We start from the raw sequence: 12180 nt of genomic DNA, 5'->3' as shown, positions 1-12180 counted from the left end.
TATTTTGTTTCAGCATCTCATTTGCAATGTGCGCATGTGCAATAGTCACATCGTAGGACGTGCAATGTCATGTAAGGCAAATTAAAATCGTACACATCATGCTTTTTGCTGCTTAATACAAAAGGAACATTTGTACTGTTCTCATTTTTCATGACATATCTGCCAGAGGCAAATTATATCTGCCCAATATCATTTATTTTATGCTATTTACTATTTATCAATAACTTTGTAATTACACACACGCACACTATATCGCCAAAAGTATTCACTCACCCATCCAAATCATTGAATTTAGGTGTTCAATCACTTCTATGGCCACAGGTGTATAAAACCGAGCACCTCGGCATGCAGACTGCTTCTACAAACATTAGTGAAAGAACGGGTCGCTCTCAGGAGCTCAGTGAATTCCAGCGTGGTACCATGATAGGATGCCACCTGTGCAACAAGTCCAGTCGTGAAATTTCCTCACTACTAAATATTCCACAGTCACCTCTCAGTGCTATTATAACAGAGTGGAAGTGATTGGGAACGACAGCAACTCAGCCACGAAGTGGTAGACCACGTAAAGTTACAGAGCGGGGTCTCCAAGTGCTGAGGCGGCTCGTACTGCATAAAAGTCTGGAACGCTCTGCTGATTCAATAACTGCAGAGTTCCAAACCTGCTGTTAGAGCTGCAAAAAGGGGACCACCTGTATATTAATGCCTATGGATTAAGAATGGGAGTCACTCAAGTTCATATGCGTGCGAAGGCAGACGAGCAAATACTTTTGGCAATATAGTGTATATTGCAATGTGAGTTTTTCCAATATTGTGCAGCCCTAGTATGGAAGCAGAATATCAGCGTCCTTTAGATTACTACCTATGTGTTCAGAATTTTGTTTCATGTTAAGTGCCAGGAGGAACTCTTCTTTTTGAGGGTGAAAAAGAACACTTGATTCCCTCCACTTCCCATTTCCTTTTGGAGAGTGACTTCTTTGTCGTTGCTGGCCGAATGATGGGTCATTCATTTCTACATGGTGGGCCATGCCTAGGTGGATTAAGCCCAGCAATCCTGCATGTGCTCTTTGGTGGATCCCCAGAAGAAGCCACAATAGATATTAAGAATTGTGCTGCCCTTGATATCCGTGAGACAGTCCAGGTGTTATGATTTATCAGATGTTTTATTGATAAATAAGGCTACACTAATAAAAAAAAATAATTTTTATAGTAATGAAATTAGGGCTGGAAGATATGTCTAAAATTTATATCACGATATAACTCCTAATTTCGGTCGATACGATATAATTCCGATATCGATATGAATAATACAAATGTCAGAAAAACTGCCAAGAACACCAACATTGGATGGCGGTACCTGCAAACCTCTGAATAATTTATTTGCAAAGTCTATAAAATCTCACCCATGACAGACCCTGGTACTGACACACCCCCATACCATGACACACCCTGGTACTGACACACCCCCATACCATGACACACCCTGGTACTGACACACCCCCATACCATGACAGACCCTGGTACTGACACACCCCATACCATGACAGACCCTGGTACTGACACACCCCATACCATGACACACCCTGGTACTGACACACCCCATACCATGACACACCCTGGTACTGACACACCCCATACCATGATACACCCTGGTACTGACACACCCCATACCATGACACACCCTGGTACTGACACACCCCATACCATGACAGACCCTGATACTGACACACCCCATACCATGACAGACCCTGGTACTGACACACCCCATACCATGACAGACCCTGGTACTGACACACCCCCATACCATGACAGACCCTGGTACTGACACACCCCCATACCATGACACACCCTGGTACTGACACACCCCATACCCTGACAGATCCTGGTACTGACACACCCCATACCATGACAGACCCTGGTACTGACACACCCCCATACCATGACAGACCCTGGTTTTGACACACCCCCATACTATGACACACCCTGGTACTGACACACCCCATACCATGACAGACCCTGGTACTGACACACCCCATACCATGAAAGACCCTGGTACTGACACACCCCATACCATGACAGACCCTGATACTGACACACCCCCATACCATGACAGATCCTGGTACTGACACACCCCATACCATGACAGACCCTGGTACTGACACACACCCCCATACCATGACAAACCCTGGCACTGACACGCCCCCATACCATGAAACACCCTGGTACTGACACTCCCCCATACCATGAAACACCCTGGTACTGACACGCCCCCATACCATGACACACCCTGGCACTGACACGCCCCCATACCATGACACACCCTGGTACTGACACACCCTCATACCATGACAGACCCTGGTACTGACACGCCCCCATACCATGACAGACCCTGGTACTGACACGCCCCATGCCATGACAGACCTTGGTACTGACACGCCCCCATACCATGACAGACCCTGGTACTGACACGCCCCCATACCATGACAGACCCTGGTACTGACACACCCCATACCATGACACACCCTGGTACTGACACACCCTCATACCATGACAGACTCTGGTACTGACACACCCCATACCATGACAGACCCTGATACTGACACACCCCATACCATGATACACCCTGGTACTGACACACCCCATACCATGACACACCCTGGTACTGACACACCCCCATACCATGACAGACCCTGGTACTGACACACCCCATACCATGATACACCCTGGTACTGACACACCCCATACCATGACACACCCTGGTACTGACACACCCCCATACCATGACAGACCCTGGTACTGACACACCCTCATACCATGACACACCCTGGTACTGACACACCCTCATACCATGACAGACCTTGGCTTTTGGACTTGTTGCTAATAACAGTCTGGATCCTTTCTGTCTTTGGTTCGGAGCACACGGCGTCCATTTGTTCCAAAAAAGACCCGGATTGCTGATATATCTGACCATAAGACACGTTTCCACTTTGTGATGGTCCGTCCTAGATGCACCCGAGCCCAGCGAAGTCGACGCCGCTTCAGGACATGGTTAACATAAGGCTCCTTTATTGCACTGATTTCGGGTTGTAAATTCATGCTCGTCAGGGACAGTTTAACTGTTTTCGGTACATGGAGGAAGACGTTGCCAGCGTGCTAGCGGGTTGTGCAGCCTCAGCCCATCGGTTTGAATATCCTGATGATAACTGTGTTAGCTTAGTAAGCTAAAACTGTGTCTAAATAATCTGCCTTATGAGTTTCATGTCTTATTAGAATCCTCTCTACTGAGGCAGCTGATCAGGTAGGTAGTGGCAGCAGGGCAGCTCACATTATTTTCATTATATCATTTTGTAAGTGTTAAATGAAACGTACACCTGCGCTCACATCAATCTCTGGAGGTCGGCAGTGATCCTTTACAATTTTGCCTCCTGATTTATTGCCCCCCATCCACAAGCTCCGTCCTAAATGCCCCTCAAGGGCACGAGAGAAGGACGTGCCGCATTTTCAGGCTTTGTCAGGGTGCACGTTTTCTTTTCGGCTCTTTAGCTTTTATCATCAGCCGTAAAACGCGTTGGGCTATCAGGCGCCGCCGTCTCACCCATGACTGATATAATTGATGCTAACTTGCTGATTTAAAGCCACACGCACTGAGCTTGAATTGATCCTGGACCGGAGAGATCAGGGTCATTAATACTGCCAAATCTGGGACTGTACAGGGTGTGGACGAGCATCAGCTTGATGGACATCCCATTCCGATACCAATGCTATAAATATACAAATATACAAATACCTCCACCCATGTTTCCATAAGATTTTGCAGTGTGTCTGTTGGAATTTGTGCTAATTGTGACAAAATAGAAATAAAAAATCTTGGCTTGTACTCGATTGAGGCTAATATCATCCTTACTGTGAAACATGGTGGTGGCAGCATCAGTATATAAAGGTGCTTCTCAGTGGCTGGGACTGGGGCTAATACAAATATAGTAATAATAATCCACTGATCAGGTATAACATTATGACCACCTTCCTAATATTGTGTTGGTCCCCCGCTTTTGCTGCCAAAACAGCCCTGACCCATCAAGGCATGGACTCCACACCACATGGCACCATGATGTCAGCAGCAGATCCTTTAACTCCTGTAGGTTGTGAGGTGGAGCCTCCATGGATCGGACTTGTTTGTCCAGCACGTCCCACAGATGCTCGATCGGATCGAGATCTGGGGAATTTGGAGTCCAGGTCGACACCTCAAACTGGTTGTTTTGCTCCTCAAACCGTTCCTAAAGCATTTTAGTTTTGTGCTGAAAGAGGCCACAGATATCAGGGAAGCGTCTCCATGAGAGGGTGAACATGGTCTACAACAATGCTTAGGTAGGAGCTACGTGTCAAAGTAACATCCACATGGATGGCAGGACCCAAGGTTTCCCAGCAGAACGTCGCCCAAAGCATCACACTGCCTCCGCCGGCTTGCCTTCTTCCCCACAATGCATCCTGGCGCCATGTGTTCCCCGGGTAAGCGACACACACACACCCGGACGTCCACGTGATGTAAAAAAAACCTGATTCATCAGATCAGACCACCTTCTTCCATTGCTCCTTGCTCCAGTTCTGATGTGCACGTGCCCATTGTTGGTGCTTTCAGTGGTGGACAGGGGTCAGCATGGGCAACAAACTGTGATGCTCTGTGTATTCTGACACCTTTCTATCAGAACCAGCATGAACTTCTTCAGCAGTTTGAGCTACAGGAGCTCGTCTGTTGGATCGGATCACACGGGCCATCAATGAGCCTTGGCCGCTCATCACCCTGACGCCGGTTTACCACTGTTCCCTCCTTGGAGCACTTTTAATAGACACTGACCACTGCAGACCGGGAACACCCCACAAGAGCTGCAGTTTTGGAGATGCTCTGACCCGGTCGTCTAGCCATCACAATTTGGCCCTCGTCAAACTCGATCAGATCCTCACGCTCACTAACTGCTTCTAACATCAACTTTGAGGATAAAATGTTCACTTGCTGTCTAATATACCCCCCCCTCCCCCCCACACTAACAGGTGCTGTGATGAAGAGATAATCAGTGTTATTCACTTCAGCTGTCAGTGGTCATAATGTTATGCCTTGTGTGTGTGTGTGTGTGTGTGTGTGTACATACGTATATGGTAATAGAATAGATTGCCTTTATTTGTCATGTATACATGTACAGGTGTGCAGTATTCCAGCTGTTACGCCCCTGGAGCAAACAGGGTTAAAGGTCTTGCTAAAAGGCAGAACTGGGATTCGAACCCTCAACCTTTGGGTTATAGCCCGAAAGCTCCTCCAACTAGGCCACCACTGTCCCACTCTACACTAGATGATCAGCACCACTCTCAGCTACATGCACACATTGTGACATCATCATGATGACATCACCACACTCCACACCTCTGGTATAAATTGCTGCGTTTCATGTGTTTGTGCTCATTTGATCTGAGACGCCGAGACAGTAAGCAGCATGAACATGTTCTCCTGTTGGACTCTTCCATCTGACGAAGACGAGCCGCACAGGCGGGTAAACGAACCGGAGAAGAAGGTAAAGAAGAGAAAATGGTGGCAGAGACGCCAGAAGGTGGAGATGCAGGACGTGGAGGGTGAGGAGGGAAACGGGGTAAAGGGTGAAGAGATGGGGCAAGGAGTGGGGCAGAAGGTTTTAGAGGACCAGGCAGACCAAACACCAAAGATGGAGAAGCAGGTGGTTCTGGGAAAAAACAAACCTGAGAAGAAAGTAAAGAAGAGAAAATGGTGGCAGAGACGCCAGAAGGTAGAGATGCAGGACGTGGAGGGTGAGAAGGGAAATGAGGTAAAGGGTGAAGAGATGGGGCAAGGAGTGGGGCAGAAGGTTTTAGAGGACCAGGCAGACCAAACACCAAAGATGGAGAAGCAGGTGGTTCTGGGAAAAAACAAACCTGAGAAGGTAGAGATGCAGGTGGCCCCACGGGACCTGGTGGAAGAACCAGAACAGGTCGTTGTAAAGGACCAGAGAAGGAAACCAGTAGACAAGGTGGTTCTGGTTTGTGAGATTGAGATGAAGAAGTTAGAGCAGGTGGACCCAGTGGAGCAGGTGGACCCAGTGGAGCAGGTGGACCCAGTGGAAAAACCTGACCAGGTCGTGAAAAGGGTAGAGAAACAGGTGGCCCCGCTGAACCTGGTTGAAGAAACAGAGCAGGTCATCCTGAAGAACCAGTGGATGGGACATGTAAAAAATAAGATTCATTGCATAGAGAATGAGATAAAGAAGGAGGAGAGGCAGGTGGACCCGCTAAACCTGGTGGAAGAACCAGAGCTGGTCATCCTAAAGGACCAGGGGAAGGGACAGGTAAAAAATAGGGTGTGTTTTATAGAGAATGAGATGAAGAAGGAGGAGAGGCAGGTGGACCCGCTAAACCTGGTGGAAGAACCAGAGCTGGTCATCCTAAAGGACCAGGGGAAGGGACAGGTAAAAAATAGGGTTAGTTTTATAGAGTATAAGCTAAAGAAGGAGGAGAGGCAGGTGGACCCAGTGAATAAAACAGACCAGTTCGTGAAGAAGGAGGAGAGGCAGGTGGACCCAGTGAATAAAACAGACCAGTTCGTGAAGAAGGAGGAGAGGCAGGTGGCCCCGCTGAACCTGGTGGAACAACCAGACCAGGACATGAAGAAGGATCCAGCAGCTTTGGAGGACAAAATATGGAAACTGAAAGAGCAGAACCTGGATAGAGGAAGCACTGAAGGTACGTTTGAAGGATTGTATAGATAGATGGTGGTGATCTAATAAAGGTGAACATTAAAAATTGAATTAGGTTTCATTTCCCCATCAGATCCACTGAAGAACGTCTCCAAGGTGTCTTCAAACAAACCAGACCCCCAGCAGCTGCAGGACGACGTTCTTGTTCCCATCGTCGAAGCCCAACCTGGAGAGTCCGGGGCTCTGATGGAGAGCGCGTGTGAAGATGAAGGTCTGGTTTAGATTCAGAAATACACGTTATACACGCTAGGTGGAGTAACGCTGGAGTTTCCTCTAACACGTGTGCATGTCGGCTCTGTGTTGCTGTGTAGGTGTCCCGATGCCGAAGTCGAGGAGAACCAGCCTGAGAACCAAACGGTTCCAGTTCTTTAACGTCTGAAGCTGAGGTGGTGACGATCCGGAGATCATCCAATCACACGCCGACTTTTCCAACATCAAAATAACAATAAAGTGCCTTCATGAACATGTTGGTTGGTCTGATTTTGTGTATGTTGGGTATTGAGGGTGGACCGATGAATCAAATCAAATCAAGGTTTATTTGTCACATACATGGTACACAGTACAACTGGCAGTGAAATGCTTTAGTGACTGCTCCGCCACAGTCATTACAAAAACTACAAAATAGTTAAAAAATATATTATACAAAAAATATAGAATGTTTTTAAAAGTAAGAATTTAGAAACATTAGAAAAATTTACAATATAAAATTACCAATATAAAAACAATATAAAATTTAAAATTAACAATATAATTAAAAAAAGCAATTTAAAGTAAACATTAGAAAAATTATCAATATAATTAAAAAGAGCAATTTAAAGTAAACATTAGAAAAATTATCAATATAATTAAAAAGAGCAATTTAAAGTAAACATTAGAAAAATTATCAATATAATTAAAAAGAGCAATTTAAAGTAAAGTGAACATTAGAAAAATTATCAATATAATTAAAAAGAGCAATTTAAAGTGAACAAGTGTGTAAAGTGACAAGTAGTGCAGAAACTGTGCAACATAATGCTACATAATGCTATACAGATGTGCTAAATAATAAATACTCAAATACTAATCTATACATATACATACACTTATATACTCATATACATATACTTATATACACATACATATGTCAAAATATATACACATACATATACGTATAAATTAGATTGTGCAAGTAGTGTAAATTGGTCCTAAATGCTATTTTCGTTGAGGACTCGAATAGCTTGTGGGAAAAAGCTTCTTCTCATCCTCTCCGTTTTGGCTTTTAGAGCAGTTGGAAAGCTGGAAGTTAGAGCTAATATTAAGGTAAAAAAAAAATGATGTGATTTTAAACAGGTGATGTCAACAGATGATTATAATGATGAATTGGACAAATCATGTTCAGATGAAAGAAAGAAAAAAGGTTGTTAAGGTGGTTCACAAGATTAAAAGAACAATCTTTATATTTTTCAAAATGACCGCTTCAGTTTATACTAACAGCATTTACTTTTTACTTCTACTTTTAATATTTAAGTACATTTTTATATCAAATTACTTTTAATACTTAAGTACATTAAACATCAGATACTTTTAGACTTTTACTCAAGTAATATTCCATGAGGTGACTTTTACTTCTGTCTAAGTACATTTCTGGTAAGATACTTGTACTTTTACTCAAGTACGGCCTTCAGGTACTTTATACACCACTGAATTTAGTTTAGTACTTTAGTGGAGGTAAAGAGTATTTTTACTTTTACTAGTACTTTACTGGAGTAATATGTTACCTTGGATGTCTCTACTTTAACTCAACTACATGGTTTGTGTACCTTGTCCACCACTTACATTAGACAAAATGAACTTGTGCATATTCATAATGAATGCATTCATGTATTACATGTAGGAATCAATTATTAATCACTCATGAAATAAGAGATGAATGAAGCTATTTCCTGTACCTGCACTATAATGTTAAAGGTACGGTAGTGTGTTTATCAATCTGTTCATTCAGTGCAGGTAAACTTTATGAATCCAGCCACATGGCTCAGTGTTTAACCAAAATGATTATTATTATGAATCCTCAGGAAAGTGAAGGGAGATTAGTTTATGCAAAAAACAAAACAAAAAACTGTCTAATCTCTGTACTGTATATTGTCTCTACTGCTTAATGATATCACATTATGTAATGTATGCTAATATAATGTACTGTGTGTTAACAAGTCATTATAAACATCAAGCTTCCACTTCATATACCAAATACATTAAAGCAGATGCAGTAAATGTAAAGACAGCTGAAAATACCCAGAAATTGTACAAATGTTTATTATTTAGCGTTTAATATTTCGGTCACTGCTGCCTGTCCCATATGAGAACATGACAGCGCCGGGTTTGTTTGGAACTATTGGAGGGTTACATGAATCACGTGACCACGTAGCGGCGAGATCAAGGAGTGTCGCAACTCTCTCTATCTACTGTTACGTGGGGAGAGAAAGGACTCAAGCGTGGAGGTTTAATTGAAATTATAATTTTATTTTTTAAATGAAAAACAACACACAAAACAGAAATCAAAAACAAACATAAGAACCCCTATGGACGCAGCTGGATGCTGCAGGCAAGAACAAAAGAAAAAGGGGAAAAACTAAAGGACGCTGGACGCGAACCCCGGTCGCTCAGGGGAGCGCCGGGCGTGTTACCAGCGCACTACTGCAGCTGGGGGTAAGCTAGTGGCGCAATGCGCTAAAGGCACTAGTGCGCGTTGAGAATAGTGAGAAAATCCTAGTTGGCTAGTTAAGCTCACAAACGTGGGTCCGAACCGGGTGAAGGCGTAATAGCCGAGCGCTTGACGGCTTCACCATCAGGCAGTGCGGCACCCACTCGAGCTCAGCTTAAACCAGTTGGGGGAACTGGGTAGTGGCGTTGTAGCCGAGCGCTTGGCGGCATCACCACCAGGCAGTTCCAGAACCCAATGGACCACTAGGAAGAGGATGCCCCCGAAATCACCTCTGGTGCAGTTCGGGGGGAACAGAAGGCTCCTTTATTAGCCGCAGCTGGAGTCAATCTGTCCGAGAAAAAAGGTAAAGAGAACAGGTTAATGATACAGGTACTCAAGCTTCTACTGCAGATTTGAACCGAGGTTGCTGGCGAACCAACCGAGCGTTTTACGGCGTCGCCACCCCACGGTTGCAGAACCCACAAGCTAGATTTAATAAGCATACTAAAGCGGTGAAAGCTCCAGCGCCGTCACACGGGGCTGGCTTCACCCGCTAAAGCTAAATGCTACTAAGAAAATAAAAAGCAGTTCGAGGACTGCACGGGATCGCACCACGCTACTTCTAAGAAAGGTAAAGCAAAGCTAATTACCTCAACCTTGCGGTCTACACACCCTGATGGCCTTATGCCACCGGGGGTACCTCTAGAACTACAAAAGAAGCGTGGGGGAGCCGTCAGCAGTCCCCACGGACACCGCAGTGCCCAAAACAAAAGGAGCAAACAAGACAGAAGGTGCGACGCCTGCAGCCAGGTGGCGTGCCCTTAAATAAGGGAGCCGCAGCTGCAGGTCGTTCGCCCTAACGAGCTGGCCTATTATTAAAGGCCTAGCTCCGTACTGCTCTGTAAGGCCTGTGACGTCGGGGAAGAGTGGTAAGTCCCACAAACGCCACAGAATCTTACAGTACCCCCTCCTTAAAGGGACCTCTCCTGAGGTCCCTAGCCAGCGGTCCAGTTCCCCCAGGTTGCTACAGGCAACCGGGGGATTCCCCCAGGTTGCTATAAGCAACCAGGGAGTGCCCCCCCAAAAAAAATTCTTGGGAGAGAATGGGGGTCCTCCACTGAGTCCAGAAATGGTCGCACCTTTCTGTTACGTGGGGAGAGAAAGGACTCAAGCGTGGAGGTTTAATTGAAATTATAATTGTATTTTTTAAATGAAAAACAACAAACACACAAAACAGAAATCAAAAACAAACATAAGAACCCCTATGGACGCAGCTGGATGCTGCAGGCAAGAACAAAAGAAAAAGAGGAAAAACTAAAGGACGCTGGACGCGAACCCCGGTCGCACAGGGGAGCGCCGGGCGTGTTACCAGCGCACTACTGCAGCTGGGGGTAAGCTAAAGGCGCTAGTGCGCGTTGAGAATAGTGAGAAAATCCTAGTTGGCTAGTTAAGCTCACAAACGTGGGTCCGAACCGGGTGAAGGCGTAATAGCCGAGCGCTTGACGGCTTCACCATCAGGCAGTGCGGCACCCACTCGAGCTCAGCTTAAACCAGTTGGGGGAACTGGGTAGTGGCGTTGTAGCCGAGCGCTTGGCGGCATCACCACCAGGCAGTTCCAGAACCCAATGGACCACTAGGAAGAGGATGCCCCCGAAATCACCTCTGGTGCAGTTCGGGGGGAACAGAAGGCTCCTTTATTAGCCGCAGCTGGAGTCAATCTGTCCGAGAAAAAAGGTAAAGAGAACAGGTTAATGATACAGGTACTCAAGCTTCTACTGCAGATTTGAACCGAGGTTGCTGGCGAACCAACCGAGCGTTTTACGGCGTCGCCACCCCACGGTTGCAGAACCCACAAGCTAGATTTAATAAGCATACTAAAGCGGTGAAAGCTCCAGCAAATTATATCTGCCCAATATCATTTATTTTATGCTATTTACTATTTATCAAAAACTTTGTAATTACACACACACACTATATCGCCAAAAGTATTCACTCACCCATCCAAATAATTGAATTTAGGTGTTCAATCACTTCTATGGCCACAGGTGTATAAAACCGAGCACCTCGGCATGCAGACTGCTTCTACAAACATTAGTGAAAGAACGGGTCGCTCTCAGGAGCTCAGTGAATTCCAGCGTGGTACCATGATAGGATGCCACCTGTGCAACAAGTCCAGTCGTGAAATTTCCTCACTACTAAATATTCCACAGTCACCTCTCAGTGCTATTATAACAGAGTGGAAGTGATTGGGAACGACAGCAACTCAGCCACAAAGTGGTAGACCACGTAAAGTTACAGAGCGGGGTCTCCAAGTGCTGAGGCGGCTCGTACTGCATAAAAGTCTGGAACGCTCTGCTGACTCAATAACTGCAGAGTTCCAAACCTGCTGTTAGAGCTGCAAAAAGGGGACCACCTGTATATTAATGCCTATGGATTAAGAATGGGAGTCACTCAAGTTCATATGCGTGCGAAGGCAGACGAGCAAATACTTTTGGCAATATAGTGTATATTGCAATGTGAGTTTTTCCAATATTGTGCAGCCCTAGTATGGAAGCAGAATATCAGTGTCCTTTAGATTACTACCTATGTGTTCAGAATTTTGTTTCATGTTAAGTGCCAGGAGGAACTCTTCTTTTTGAGGGTGAAAAAGAACACTTGATTCCCTCCACTTCCCATTTCCTTTTGGAGAGTGACTTCTTTGTCGTTGCTGGCCGAATGATGGGTCATTCATTTCTACATGGTGGGCCATGC

At 45.3% G+C, this 12180-nt stretch overlaps 1 protein-coding gene across 1 annotated transcript; it reads left to right on the top strand.

Annotated features, from left to right (window-relative positions):
* Nucleotides 1-5619: 5619 nt before the first annotated feature.
* LOC134325408 (uncharacterized) lies at nucleotides 5620-7212 on the top strand. The gene is made up of 3 exons (XM_063007589.1): nucleotides 5620-6735; nucleotides 6823-6960; nucleotides 7061-7212. The coding sequence occupies exons 1-3, from the start codon at nucleotides 5649-5651 to the stop codon at nucleotides 7126-7128; spliced, it is 1293 nt and encodes a 430-aa protein (XP_062863659.1). The 5' UTR covers nucleotides 5620-5648; the 3' UTR covers nucleotides 7129-7212.
* The last annotated feature ends 4968 nt before the right edge of the window (nucleotides 7213-12180 follow it).

The sequence above is a fragment of the Trichomycterus rosablanca genome, chromosome 13 (genome assembly GCF_030014385.1).
Source record: "Trichomycterus rosablanca isolate fTriRos1 chromosome 13, fTriRos1.hap1, whole genome shotgun sequence".
NCBI classification, from domain to species: Eukaryota; Metazoa; Chordata; class Actinopteri; order Siluriformes; family Trichomycteridae; genus Trichomycterus; species Trichomycterus rosablanca.
Note: the sequence above shows the minus strand (reverse complement) of the source record. Positions and strands in the feature narration are given on the sequence as shown.